At 35.4% G+C, this 15377-nt stretch overlaps 1 protein-coding gene across 1 annotated transcript; it reads left to right on the forward strand.

Annotated features, from left to right (window-relative positions):
* The first annotated feature begins 6966 nt into the window (after positions 1-6966).
* On the forward strand, positions 6967-7793 carry LOC130943467 (RING-H2 finger protein ATL80-like). Its single transcript, XM_057871358.1, has one exon. It carries the CDS (start codon positions 7050-7052, stop codon positions 7623-7625), a length of 576 nt encoding a protein of 191 aa, XP_057727341.1. The 5' UTR covers positions 6967-7049; the 3' UTR covers positions 7626-7793.
* The last annotated feature ends 7584 nt before the right edge of the window (positions 7794-15377 follow it).

Raw genomic sequence — 15377 nt, forward strand, 5'->3', positions numbered from 1 at the left:
CTATTGCCACCGACCTCACATCTAAGCGCAAGCGGGATTAACCACCGCCCTTACGCTGCCGCCGCTATCTCGACAGGCGGGATTAACCACCATCCCTGCCGGGCGCATAACGTCTCATAATCTCAGTACAAATAAGTAATTTAGTGGTTTTTTCAGAAAACATTTTCAATATACATGGATCCATCATCTCAACCACTGTAATTTCACATCTCAGTTTCGAACTCAATAGTTCCTCAATCCTCATCTCATACATCAACCATTCATCACATAACGTCAAATCATCCTCAGTACGCCAGAAACCTAGGCCTTTGTTTTCTAATAATCAAAACCAAGCCCAAAAGTCTTAAAATGGTGTTATAGAAGCTTACAACCTTATTAGGAAGGTAAAATGGTTGAAAACAAGTAAACTTTGAGAAACAGGACGTGTGCGGCTGCACAGGGGTCTGTGCGTGCGCACGCCCAGGAATTTTAAAATGTGTGCATACGCACAGGGGTGTGTGTACACACAGTTGGCAAAACTTACAAAATCTGTTCACTCGCACAACCTGTGCCAGCGCTCCTAACAGAATGGCCTTTCCAACGTGTGCGTCCACACAGACCTGTGCATTCGCATAGGTTGAAATTTTTCCTTAGATATGTGCACGCACAAGCTGTGCTAGCGCGGCAAACAGAATGCACTTCCCTGGCTGTGCGTGCGCACAGGTCAAAATTTCCGCAGGGTGTGTGCCCGCACAAGGGTGTGCGTCCGCACATATCAGAAATCCTAAAATTCTGCAACTTTGCAGAATTTCAGATTTTTAACACCAACTTTGAATGATCATAACTTCCTCTACAAAATTCCAAATTTTGCAAACTTTATATCGATTTAAAGAGTTTTCAAAGATCTTTATTTCTAAACAAAGTTCAATCAATTTCGAGAACCAAAGCAAAAGTTATAATCAAACAAAGTTCACCAAAAATCCAATTTTACCAAACTTTACCATTTACACAATTTCTTACCATACACATTCCAAATCAGACCAAACCATTTAAAAACCTCATCTTTCATCAAAATTAACCTGTTATGCCATAATACACCAACATCACCACATTTTCCTTTACATTTCATCATCTTCAACATCAACACCAATATATCGCACTCTTACAACCATAATGCTAACTCATCAAATTCAACATCACTTACATCATCATTATTCCTTTTCAAGTTACCCAATTAATCATCATTACCATATTACCATCATCCATCATAATCAAACACAACCATCATTAATTCCTCATAAATCACCACATACCATCATTTAACAACTCAACAACCATTTAAATTCAACCCTATCATATGGGTCACTAGCCTAAGTGTTCATGAATATTATATACTACATAGAAGAAACCGAAACCATACCTTGGCCGATTCCCTATATGAACCAAATCTCCAAATTAGCATAAACAAGCTTCCAACCATAATCCAAGCTTTCAATTCCACTCCAATAAGCACAATTAAGTTCCAATAGCTCCCAAAGCCACAAAAATCAAACTATATACATATAAATCACCTCAAATCAACCTAAGGTTTCAATTAAACATAAATTCACAAGGGTTTAATGGCTCTTACCTTTTTCAATAGATTTGGATGTCAAAACCCAAGGCTAAGCAAGGATTAGAGCAAACCTAAACATCCAAAATCATAAAACTCATTTAACCCAAAGCCCTAGTAAAGCCGAATTTTTGAAGAGAGAAACTGAGAGGGATTCGAGCTTTCCTTACCAATTTCTTATATGGGTTTTGTAGAGCTCTTCACAAGGAACGCGTAGCTGCTGACGACATGCAAATCGGAGCACCGTAGCTCGAGATATCGCAAGTTGAAGTGGAGAGTGAATAATGTTTTCTCTTCTCCTCTCCCTCTTTTCTTTTCTGATGTGTGTGTGTGTGTGTGTCTGTGTGTCTAATGGAGTTGTGGCTGGTTTGGTTCACTTAATGAGCCTTTTATATGTTGGGCTTGGGTTTAACTTGGGTCCAGTCCAACCCGTTAGCGTTTTTAGCCCGTTTGGCCCAACTTCGGGCCAAACCTTTAAAATTAACGCCTGGTTGTCAACTTCTAATATTTTTCTAAGGTTTTTGATGTTTTTCACTTTTCTCATGCGGTACCAGGCAGACTTGAACCAGTTCAACCGGTTCAACTGTCGGTTCGTGGTTTTTCACGATTTTTCGCAGAAAACACATTTTCTGACTCGAAAAGACCCACTGAGTCCAAAAATGATATCTAAAAACCTCAAATTCTCACTCTAAATTTTTGGAATCTAATTTGGGCAATTAATCACTTAATTAACTAGTTGATTAGTTGCGGTTCTTACACTTTGTGGTCCAACTTGAATACGGTTTCAAACTCATTGGTTGTCCCTTCTTTGTTAACCTTTATTTGCATCATCCACTGATAATATTTCTCTCTCAGCTCCTCTGTTATTTATTTTTCTTTCACTGGAGTCTTGTACCCTTTAGGAGTGCTTAAACTTGGCTCGGCACTAGTTTTCTTAGCATATTATAATGCTACTGTCACCCCAGCATCCATCACCACCTTTACCAACTTTTCAAGTTGTGTTACTGTTGGTTGAGAGTTCGGTGGACTTATGCCAAGGCTAAACGAAGGTACATCATCTTTTCAGTGTCGAGGACGGGAGAACTGCAAGATGACGGAGGAAAGTTTTTGAAATAATGAAAAAGCATTATTATATATTATCAAAACTAATAAAAAGGATTTTAAGTAAAACTTACACATTAAGAAGAGTTTCTTACTCCGAATGCCTTGCCAAAGTTTCTTCAGGGGCTTGCTCTTGGGGTTCTGGAGGGCAGCTGAATTTCACAGGAAAGTGTTCAATAATAAACAGAAATTATTATTATATAGCATCAAAACTAATAGAAAAGATTTTAAGTAAAACTTACACATTAAAAGGAGCTTCTTGCTCCGATTGCCTTGCCGAAATTTCTTCGGAGGCTTGTTGTTGGGGTTCCAGAAGACAACCGGATTACAGAGGAATGTGTTTAATAATGAACCAAAATTATTATTATTATATAGCATCAAAACTAACAAATTAGATTTTAACTAAAACTTACACATTAAGAGGAGCTTCTGGCTCTGATTTTCTTTCCAAAGTTTCTACCAGACTTGTTGTTAAGTTTGGGGCTGGTAGCTGGATTACATAGTAATGTGTTTCAAAATGAACCAAAATTATTATTATATAGTATAAAAACTAATAAAAAGTATTTTAATTAGAACTTACTCATTAATAGAAGTTTCTTCTGTTTGATTTTTTGAAGTGATAGAGGTAAATGTTTTTTGTTGTTTTAGCTCTTCCACAAGAGAACTTGGAAGAAATATTGCAATGGGAACACTAATGAAGGTAAACAAGAAAGGAGTTAATGTTGAATGATTAGAATTGAAAAGTAAATTAAAAATATGCATTAAGTGAATTTACACATTGATTAGAATAGGAAAGTAAATTGGAAAACTCACATATTAAGAGGTTGAGATTGACTTTCTTCTCGAACCATAAGAATTTATTCTTGAGGATCAGGTGTCGGGCTACTGGTAATTAAACAAAAATTTTGTGTTAATAATTAAACAAAAATTATTACCTAAATGTAAAATACCAACGTAAGTATTTCAACTTACATAGTTCGAGATTGTAAACTCTTTTTCTTTTTTTTTTCATGCCATTTTTTTTCTTCTAAAAAAATGTAACTGGAGATTTAGGGATGTTTTTTCTAATAAAAAAAATGAAATTAAAATCATCAACCAAGATATTATAATTAAAAGCGAAAGAAGTGAATAAATATTAAGAGGAATTATTTGGTATTGCTCGGTGCGTTTACAAATCGTTTCAAGCTCGTCTGTGTTTGAAATACAGGTTCACTTTTGCTGCCCAAATTTACAGTCGACAGTCTAAGGAAAAAATAAATAAATATTATTCAGTAAAACCAAAGAAATTACATGAGGTTTTAAGAAAATTTAGCAGAGAAAGAAAAAGAACTTTGTATAAGAAACTTAATCTTACGTCTGCGATAAATCATATCGCACGTCCATCGAGTCATGGTTATCCGGAGCAACATTTGTTTTTGCAACACCATCATATTTTCTCTTTATTCTTTTTTCTTTTTGTTTTCTTTTTTTACGAGTCTCCTTTTTTTCTTCACTTCTAACAATTCATACAAAAAAATTTGATTTAAAATCAAGATGAACCTTAATTAAAAAATAAATGAACTAAATTTTTAAATGATTTGAACATACAATCCATGTTCGAAAACAAGCAGAGAAACAAGTAATCAAGTGAAGTTCAGTTAATTCACAATTCGACCAAAATCCTTGCGAAATCTTTGTTCTTATTTTTGTGTGTTTTTTGTTGATGAATTCAAACGTACCACCAGATTCTGCAGTAATTTTCGTAGAGAATTTGAAATTTTTTTTAGAGATTTTGAGAGAGATTTGAAACTCTTTTGTTGCAGTTTTGAGTTTGAAGAAAGAATGGTTTTTCATATTAGAGCGCGAAGAGAAGCGATAAGGGTTGGGGTTTTCGGTGCGTGTAATCACTCTCTTTTATGAGAGTGGATTTTTTTGGTGTTGGATCTGTTTAGTTGGACTTGGATGCAATAAGGTTTGGATGTGTAGCCCAACTATATTATTTGCTAGTTAAATTAATGGAAGAATGGACAAACGTACACATGAATTTTCACATGGTGGATATATATATATACTCTAATTTTTTAATGAGTCATCTTTACACATCAATATTAAGTACCGTTGTCATTTCTATTTTTTCGTCATCTAAATAACTTTTCTAGCGATAGTGACTGTCAGGTGACTCTGTTGCATTGTATGACGTGACTTTTTTGATGACGACACATTGAAAACTAAATGATAAATTATTGAATTTGATAAATTTGAATAAAAAAATTTTACAAGTAATTTAGAATATTCATTCTTTTCCTTCCTTTTCTAAAAAGTGGATGTAGATTAAGGAATGTAATTCAGAAATAGCTATTAGGACTATGTTTCAAGTAAATTTTGAGAAAAAATGGAAGAGAATAAAGATTTTAAATCACTTGCAAAATTTTTTATTATTAATAAATTTAATAATTTATTATTTAATTTTTACTGGATCATCAAAAAAGTTATATCACACTATATATGAGTCATTTGGCAGCTATTATTACTAAAAAAGTTAATCAAACAATAAAAAAATAAAAATAATAACAAAACTTGATATTAATATATACAGATAACGCTTTTTAATTTTTATATGGAGGGCAATGATGTGTTGGACCCGATTATGGAGGAGGAGAGAGCTTTACGTTTGTGTGGTGTCAAGCAAGAGAGAAATCAGACCATGAGTTTTCGGGAGCCCCTTCTCGGACAGTCCGAATTGTGCATGAGGCACGGACCGTGCAATTTGCATTTCCCCATCCACGTGTTGTCCGCAGGTGACTCCCCTAACGGTGCACAACTTTTCCAACAATAACCTACACTAGCATTCGTTTTCACTTTTATTCCATTCCTCCAAAGAAGAGCTACTGCTTCTTCTTTTTTATTCCTTCTGGTTCTTACTTTGCATGGTGAAAGTAATTTCAAAATGTCAAAAAAAAAAAAAAAAGAAATGTAGAGATGTAGGTCGTCCTAAATTTCATATCATACATTATTTCAGTTATTTAAAATATGTAAGTTATTTTTAAAATTTTTTTAATATTGTTGTGAGAACATTGAATGTTTGTTATTGGTGTAGCCGTGATGACTAATAATATTTTTTTAGAATTTTTTTAGTATTTTTTAATTAAAATTGCTATTATTAGGAAGTTGGTTATTATTTTTATTGTTGCTAAAATTGAATTTAGGAGTGTAAATAGTTGTTATTATTATTATCTGATTATGTTATCTTTTTTTTTGAATTTTTTTAGTTTTTTATAATTATAATTATCATGGTTAGGAAGTTAATTGTTATTATTCTTACATAATTATAATTATGTAAATGATTTTTTTTTACTAGATTATGTAGTTTTTTTTTTGGAAATTTTTTTAGTTTTTTATAATTATAATTATTATTGTTAGGAAGTTAATTGTTATTATTATTGTTAGAAATTAAAGTTAGGAATGTAAATGATTTTTTTATTTTGACCTGATTATGTTATAAAACCTAACTCGAACCATGCGACTTCATTTAATTCTTTATATAAAATTCATATATAACACAATATCCATGGTCCAACTTCCTTTTATTCTTTATATAAAAATTCATATATATATATATATATATATATATATATATATATATATATATATATATATATAATACCCATGGTCCGATTTGTAAGTTGTGAAATTTAAATTCCAGTTTTGGAAAAATCGAACTCTTTGAGTTCTTTGCATATTTTTCCAAAACAAATAAATCGGACCATACGATTTCTACTTCTCTGACAGTGACATAAAGCTGTCCCACTCTTTCGTCTAGCACGCTCAAGTTCCATATCGAAACACATCATGCTGCTTAGTTCTATAACGAAAAAATTGAACCTACAGATAACTTATCAAAAAATTAAATGATATATTTATGAAAAAGTATAGATAACTAATAACATTATTGAACAATATGTGAACAATATGAATTAATAAGGTTAAAAGAGTAAATTTAATGAGTAATTTTAAATTAAAGTGTAATGTACTTATATTTAATTAGTGATTATTTATATTGTTCAAAATGATCATTATTCTCTTAGCACTTCCCTATATTTATTTACCTATAAAAATTTATATTTACTTTTGTCCATTCTTCCTAAATTAGTTAAGAGATTAATTTTGTCAAAGAAAGCATGCGAAAGATAGAAGTTAGAAATGAAATGCCAGCTGCAGTGATAATAAAGGAGAAAAAGAAGTGGGACCAGTAGTTGTTACTTATAAGAGTTATAGTGCTAATCCCACGCAAACGCAAACCCAAACCCAAACCGAGACACAAATCAATCTCTCACTCTCTCTCTTTGAGAATTGAGATAGAAACCAAAACACCAAGCACATGACTCGTCCCTTGAGAATTTTAGGCGAGCGCAACTCGTCAACCACCGACAACGCCCCCTCCGTCGTCGACTCCGACTTCGTCGTCATCCTCGCCGCCCTCATCTGCGCTCTCATCTGCGTTCTCGGACTGGTCGCTGTAGCTCGCTGCGCTTGTCTCCGCCGCCTCCGCCTCTCATCCTCCTCCGCCGCCGCTACTCCCTCGCTTCCCGCAGCTGCCAACAAAGGTGTCAAGAAGAAGGTACTCAGCTCTCTCCCCAAGGTCACCGCCACAGTCGAGTCGGCTGGCAAGTTCTCCGACTGCGCGATCTGCCTGGCGGAGTTCACAGCCGGAGATGAGATCCGAGTGCTGCCTCAGTGTGGCCATGGCTTCCACGTGTCGTGTATCGACGCGTGGCTGAGGTCGCATTCATCGTGTCCATCGTGCCGTCAGATTCTGGTGGTTCCGAGATGCAACAAGTGCGGTGGTTTTCCAGCACCCGCGAGCTCGAGCACCACCGCCACCGCCTCTCAGCCACCGGAATCGGATTCCACATTCAAGGTAAGCGGCGATCATGCCAATAGGTTTTTACCTTAGCTTCATCCTTTTCTCCAATTTCTTTTTCCTAATCATGTTCATATTTATGTGTATTCTATCTATAAAATTTAGTAATTCAATTCCGTGTGTAATAGGCTAATAGCACTGTAGGATTAATTACTTAGGATTGTAAATAGCATCATCAGCTGAATTATTATTGCATTTGTATTTTGTGCTTTCGCATGTAAGAAAGTAGCACTGCTTATTTGCATAGGGTAGATCAACCCGCTTGAATTTGGTTACTGTAATTTATGATTTGATTGAAAGGGAGAAACGAAATCGTATAATTGTTTGTTACTTAGACAAGGGATATATATATATATATATATGTCGGCAATACTATTATCAAAATAGGAAAAGTGTGGTAAACAAATGGACGGCATGATCATATTTCTGAATTGAATGCATCTGGATCGGGAATCTTCCGAGCTCTGCAGTTGCCAGGAGGGAAAAGGAGTGGAGAAAAGAATTTTGGGACCCTCTCCAAAGCTTTATTTTTGTGCTTTCCAGGATCCTACCCTAGACAAAGTCACTCCCACTAACATGATGTTGACACTTTAATAATGTAATGCAATGTCAAATAGCCTCCTGCAAAATGCACTGTCATTATTGGATTTACACAATTATGTTGGTTTATACATGGAGAGACCCTTTTTCTCCCTTGGTGTTGGTAACACATGCACACAAGTATCATGAAACCACTAATAATAAAACCTTGTTGATAAAGGGAGTGTCTTATTGATGCGTTTGGGATTCTTGTGATGCATTCATTGCCTTGCCATATACGACACTTTGAAGGAGTCAAGTAGTCAACAAAGGCACAAACACAGCTCAATTCGCAATGTGATGTCCTGGTTGTTGTAGAAGACCTCTCTGAAATGAATGACCACAAAGTCAATTCCAAACAAGAACATTCTCAAGTGGTATTTCAGTGCTAAATCCACCACCACTACACCAAATACACTTTTAAGTTGACTCTACAAGTGAACAATTGAAAATTCTTATTTAGTCACGTTGTGATGTTTCGAACCAGTGTACAAGACATTGTCCGGTTTCTCCACCATGATGAAACCTATAAAGTTTACCCGCTCTTGACACGTCTAAATTTATAAAAACAAAATTTATAATAATAATAAAATAAAATCGCCATCATACTTTAATTTAATTATTTTCGGGCCACTACATGGGGATCGTGAGATTAAAGATGTGAAAGTTACACTCAGGATCAATCCCACTACAATACATTGCTTTTGTCTTTTTCCCATCCCTGAACATGATCTAGGACATAAAGTCCTTCCAGTATGATTTGCAACAAGATCTAAAAAATATTTTCCTTTATTTCTTTATCACGTGTAGGATTTCTTATGATTTGATTACTGCACAAATTCGTCTAGACCAACCATGAAGGCAACAATGAAGCCTTTTGTAGTGATGTTATTTCTCTTGTTATTGAATTTATAAAGGTACAACTGTATTATGAATTATATTAGTGCAGATAACCTATTTCGAACCTGTTTTCATAAAAATCACAAATATTATAATGTATGACTACAAAAAAGGTAGAGCCATATATGGCAATAGATGGGTGTATAATTTAATAACTAAATGAAGCAAATTTGTCCTAACCAAAATCCAGTGATGTTAAAGAGAAGTTGAATTCCCACTTGTAGTCAATAATTAAATAATTGGGACAGGAAATGGAGCTTAATATTCTAAGATGCTAGATATCATTAAATATGCTCCTTGACTTTTGGCTAAAAGTGATTCCAATTTCCATTGCAAGGTTTTATTTCTTGTCCTTACCTAACTATAGAGATGGTGTTCCATTTCCATTACTAATAACCATACATTTTGCTGCTTTTATTTTATTATCACTACCTTGTTAATTTCTAATCAAAGCCATGTTTTGTTTCCGTTTTCTTCAAATTCATTGGATATAAAATAAGATTTTGTTTCGGGATGTATGTTAAGATCTATGATGCACGGATATCGACACATACACGGTACATAACATGATACGAGACACGTCGATACACGAATTTTAAAATCTTATAAGACATGCGAATACGCTTATATATAAAATATAAAGTATTTTTTAGATAAATTATAATGATATTTTGATATTTTATTGATATTAAAATATAAATTAATTTTTTAATTATTTTTAATATTTTATTTTAATTATATAAAATATTTAAAAAAAATTATTTTAATAAATAATAATATATACTATTTCTAAATTTATTTCAACAATAACGTTAAGAATAAAGCTATATACGCTGGCACGTGATTATATTTAAGTGTGTCTGAAAAATAATTTTTTATTTTTTTATTAAGACAGAGTTGAACATATCAGACACACGTGTTGAACGAATATCGCATCCTACATGTGTCTGATACGCGGACACAAAATTCAGTAAAGTGCCCATGCTTCACAGACTAAAATTATTATTAGTAAAATTTTTATTATTTTAATAAATATGTAACAAAATTATTAGAAACTTAAATTTATATATTTTGTATAAAAAAGTTTTTTAATCGACAACTTTAGTATATTAACTTACTCCTATAAAACATCTGAAATATACGGGTATCATAACAAAACAAGAATCCCACCTTCATAAGCATAAAGTAAGTGCTCCATTCTTTTTGCCAAATAAATAATAATAATAAGAGTTGCGACTTTATGCTAATTTTATGGAAGAGAAAGAGGGGGAGGGGGAGGGGGGAAAGCATTCCACATTCCTACTCTCATGTTATGCCACCTTAGAGAACCCTGCCTTTGTATCATGTCTTATACGTCAAGCTAAATAAGTAAACTTCACGTTATAGAGAGTTCTCCCACCCAATATAGCCTAGTTTCTTTAGGTTGGATTTTGTCCTGGACTTGGGGTGGTTGTAGCAGCTAGCTTCCCAAGTAGCTTGTTGGTTAGAAGCTTGTACTTTAACTCAAGTGAGCTTGGTTCAAAGCTGGCAGCCTGGCACTACTGAGTATTGGGACCTGGGGGGTGGCTGTAGCACATTGATAGAGTAAAGTGTGAAACTGGTCTTCCCTCGAATAACAATGTGATTCTTGATAAAAAAAAATAATAATCCACTTCAGTCCAGACATTATTTCTAGGGATAAGTACTTTTTTCATCCCCAATGTCTGGGGTCAAAATCAATTTCGTCCCCAACCTTTTTTTATTAAAATCATCCTCAACGTTACAAAACGTTATAAAATCATCCTTTTGTCCATAAACAATATTTTTTGGACAATTTTATCATTTTACAAAAATAAAAAAATATTAAAACTAGTATTAAAAAACAAAAGAAACCCTCTCCATCCCTGGCGTATCTCTCACTCTCTTTCGGTCTTTCTCTTCTCTCCCTTTCCGCCACCCCACCACCACTGCTCCCACCTCCTTCTCCATCTTCTTCTCCCTCTCCATCACCACCTCTCTCTCTCTTCACCACCACCACCACCACTTCCACCACTATACCACTTACTACCTTTAACTCTAACACCAATCCTGCTAACTCTTCATACATTAAAATCAGCATCTGAATGGTTGAACAATATAACCCAATCGGTTGAACAAAATCAACACTCCCGCACCAACATCAATTAAATGCTCAAATTTGAAGATTAATACTTTAAATAAAGAATAGAAAATAGAAATTAACAAAATTATTTCACCTGAAGCCGAAACAATTGGGTATCCAATTACAAAACATAGCACGATGAATATGCTATTCACGTTTACATAAGCTGTACAACCTTAGCCAAACTATTGGGAAAAACGCTTGTGAACATTCTAACTACACAACTATCTTGATATACCACTAATTATGTATCAGCTACAAGCAATCGATAGAAACACATCACATCACACACAACCCAAACTTTCTCAGAGACACAATGAGCCAAAAAGTAGAAATTCTCAAATCACCAACTTTATATGGTAGTGGGGGGAAATTACCTCTGCATCAGCATATGCTGATTGCCTCCTGATGCTGCATCGAGGATACTTGATAACCATTTTGAACAGTACTATCTCAGCTTCAACTGTTTTCAAGATTGATTTCAGTTAAGGAACAGAGAAACAAAACCCCCACAAAATCAGCACTAAAAATAATTTTAAAACAATTTTAACTATTAATTTTACGGAGGGCTTTGGCTCCTCTTTCTAACGATTCCGGGTCGAAGCCGGACTTGTTAGGTACATCAGGGGGGAGGCGGCTACGTCTTAGAATCGGAAGCAGGGTCGGACGGCGAAGGCAAATTGAAAGGTGAAGAAGAGAAGAACGGGAAGCGAAAAGAAAAATCGGCATGGGCGGCGCGATCGGAAAGCGAGGACATGGAAGCCACCGCGGCGCAAGTGGTTAACCTAGCAGCTGCCATGGCTTCAGAATAGATCTTGAGGATCTTGGATCTTGGTGACGGTGGAGTTGTTGGTGGCGCGGGAGTGGTTGGGCCATCATGAGAACAAGGCGGCGGTTGAGTTGTTGATGGCGTGGGAGTGGTTGGGTTGAGAACAAGGCGGTTGCAGAAATAAGGGGAGAGAGAGAGAGAGAGAGAGGTGAGACATGATAGAGTTAGTGGTGAGGGTAGTGTGAAGAGGGTAACATTTTTTCTTTGTTTTTATTTTTGTAAAAGGGCAAAATTGTCCAAAAAATGTTGTTTAAGGACAAAAGGATGATTTTATAACGTTTTGTAAAGTTGAGGATGATTTTAATAAGAAAAAAAGATTGGGAACGAAATCGATTTTGACCCCAGACGTTGGGGACGAAAAAAGTACTTATCCCTTCTTTCTAGAGAGCATGATCAAGGATAGAAACTTTTATGAGGACATACTACAAGAATAATTAGTTTTAGCGACAAATTTTTAGCAATAATAATACAATGACTGCTATTTTTTATTTAAGTTATGTTTTTGTGGCTATTATATATTTGTCATTAATATTATATATTATAATGGCAATTATTTTTATTGTCATTAAAAATATAAGTAAAACTACTTTTAATAAAAAAAATTTAGTGACCATAATACTATGACTGGTATTATTTTTATTAAAATATAAAAAAATTACTTTTAATGAAAAAAATTTAGTGGTCATTGTACTATGGCTGGTATTATTTTTATAACAATTAGAACAAAAACCATGCTCACTCCCCTTTCTCTTACTCTCTGAGAAACCTAACCCTAAACCCAGCCAGCATCACCATCCCTCAGTGCTGAACTCTTCTCCTCTGGTAGAGGGTGCTGTCGCCGTCGGCAAGGATAGACTGCGGGTGCCGTTGCACTCTTCTTATCGTCGAACTCTTCTTATCATTCCTCTTCTCGTCGCCGTCGCATGAAGAAAGCGTTGACCCCGTGGCGTCGCTGTCGCGAAGGTTACTTGGTCAGTCAGTCGTCGTCGTCGTCGTCATCTCTCTCTCTCTCTCTCTCTCTCTCTCTCTCTCTCTCTCTCTCTCTCTCTCTCTCTCTCTCTCTCTCTCTCTCTCTCTCTCTCTCTGCGCACGCGCGCGTGCATGCGTGTGAGTGTCAAACACCCAAATATAGTTAGGTGCGTGTGTGTGCGTGTCAGACACCCAAATATAGTTAGATTGTATGAGGTGTGTGTGTGTGCACGTGCGTGTCAGACACCCAAATATAGTTAGGTTGTATGAGGTGTGTATGTGTGTATGTGAGACACCCAAATATAGTTAGGTTGCATGAGGTGTATGTGTGTGCGTGCGTGCGCGTGCAGAGTGTGTGTGTGTGTGTGTGTGTGTGTGTGTGTGTGTGTCCAAATATAGTTAGGTTGTATGAGGTGTATATGTGTGTATGTGAGACACCCAAATATAGTTAGGTTGCATGAGGTGTATGTGTGTGCGTGCAGTGTGTGTGTGTGTGTGTGTGTGTGTGTGTGTGTGTGTGTGTGTGTGTGTGTGTGTGTGCAGTGTGTGTGTATGTGTGTGTGTGTGTGTGTGTGTGTGTGTGTGTGTGTGTCAGACACCCAAATATAGTTAGGTTGCATGAGGTGTGTGTGTGTGTACTCTTCTAGCTCTTATTTCTTTTGTTTACTGTTGGAAGAAAAATTTAGTTGATAATGGAGGAGATGCGAATGATCGTTGCGAAACAATGAAAAAGGTGAGAAATAAGATCGGCAAGTATGAGGTTGGTAGAACCATCGGCGAAGGTACATTAGGTTGTCAGACACCCAAATATAGTTAGGTTGCATGAGGTATGCGAATATTGACTGAAGTTATGACTTATTAGTTAAGAGAAGAAAAGATGAGGATGGAGCTTAGAATGTTTAGTTTGAGGTTTAGTAGTATTATTAAATGACTGAAAATGTTTATTTCAACTTTCTTACAAGTGGATGCCACTGCTACTATTGGCTATCTTTGTTTTTCTTAATGTTCAAAATTTTAATGCTGAGACCTTAGATTTTTAACATGAGAACAAGGATCTTTGTTGTATGAGGAATTTGAATTGCAGATTTGCAAAGTCTACTTATGTGCTAATGCTTTTATTTAATATCATGTGTATAGGTTTTTGTTGTGGTTGCCGTTTCATTGGTTAATGGATTTCTAACTAAATTCTTCTCATCTCAGAAGGTGACTAAGATAAGGGTGGATGTCCAGACTTTCAGGCATAGAGATGGTGAGTTTTTCTATAAAATCGGGAAAAGATACAAGCAGATAATTAGAAAGTGTCCCCCAGATATGTTTTCAGACTGGATCAAGCTGCAGATTTTCTATGATGGCCTCTCTGAGATGGAAAAAATATCTCTGGATAATTCCACAAGAGGTTATTTGCATATGAAGAAGATACCTGAAGAGGCTAATGAGCTTATTAAGATGGTTGCTAACAACCAATATCTATACTCTTCTGAGAGAAATCCAGTGAATCCTATGAAGAAAGGAGTTATGGAGGTGGACACCATGGATACCATTCTAGCTCAAAACAAGATTATGTCACATCAGATCAGTATGGTTACTCAACACTTGAGTGAGATGCAAGTTTAAGCTATTAAAAATCAAGATACATCTTATGACATGAGTGGAGACTTCAACCAAGAGGAGAACTATGGTTATGCTCAACCCATTCTTAAGCAAGTTAATTATATGGAAAATTCCTCCAGAAATCCCAATAATGATCCCTATTCGAATATATTCAATCAGAGATGGAGGAATCACCCTAATTTTGGGTGGAGAGAGTGATAAACCCCAATTTTAGGGTTTATCTTGTGTTGAATTTAGAGAATTTTATCAACTTATCCCACATTTATTCAATGAAATAGCATGGTTTTGTGAATGTCTCCTAATTTATGCTGAAGAGTGAAAACATACTTTTTAGACCTTTAAATTGATATATTTAAATCACTTTAATTCCACTTGATACGTTGATGTATTTGTTTAGCGATTTCAGGCTTAAAAGGTAAAGATTGGATTGAAGGAATGAAGAAAAAGCATGTAAAAGTGAAGAATTTGTGAAGAAATAAAGTTTTAAAAATCTGCCTAGTTCTGTGTACGCTTGACCCACGCATACGCGTGACCAGAGATTTGTCAAGCGATGCGTACGCGTGACAATTGTCACGTGATCTCATAAAGAAACACGCTTGGGGAAATTTCTGAACTCACTCTGGCCTAGATCCAACTCATTTCTGAAGCTATTAGAGGCCAAATTCAAGAAGGATGAAGGAGAGAGCAAATAGGTTAGGTTAGAAACATGTTTTAGGGTGGTTTTCTAGAGAGAGAAGCTCCATCCTCTCTCTAAAAT

Source organism: Arachis stenosperma, chromosome 8, assembly GCF_014773155.1.
Source record: "Arachis stenosperma cultivar V10309 chromosome 8, arast.V10309.gnm1.PFL2, whole genome shotgun sequence".
Classification (NCBI taxonomy): Eukaryota; Viridiplantae; Streptophyta; class Magnoliopsida; order Fabales; family Fabaceae; genus Arachis; species Arachis stenosperma.

Coding starts and splice junctions, on each gene's coding strand:
- LOC130943467 (XM_057871358.1), top strand. CDS start 7,050: ATGACTCGTCCCTTGAGAATTTTAGGCGAGCGCAACTCGTCAACCACC.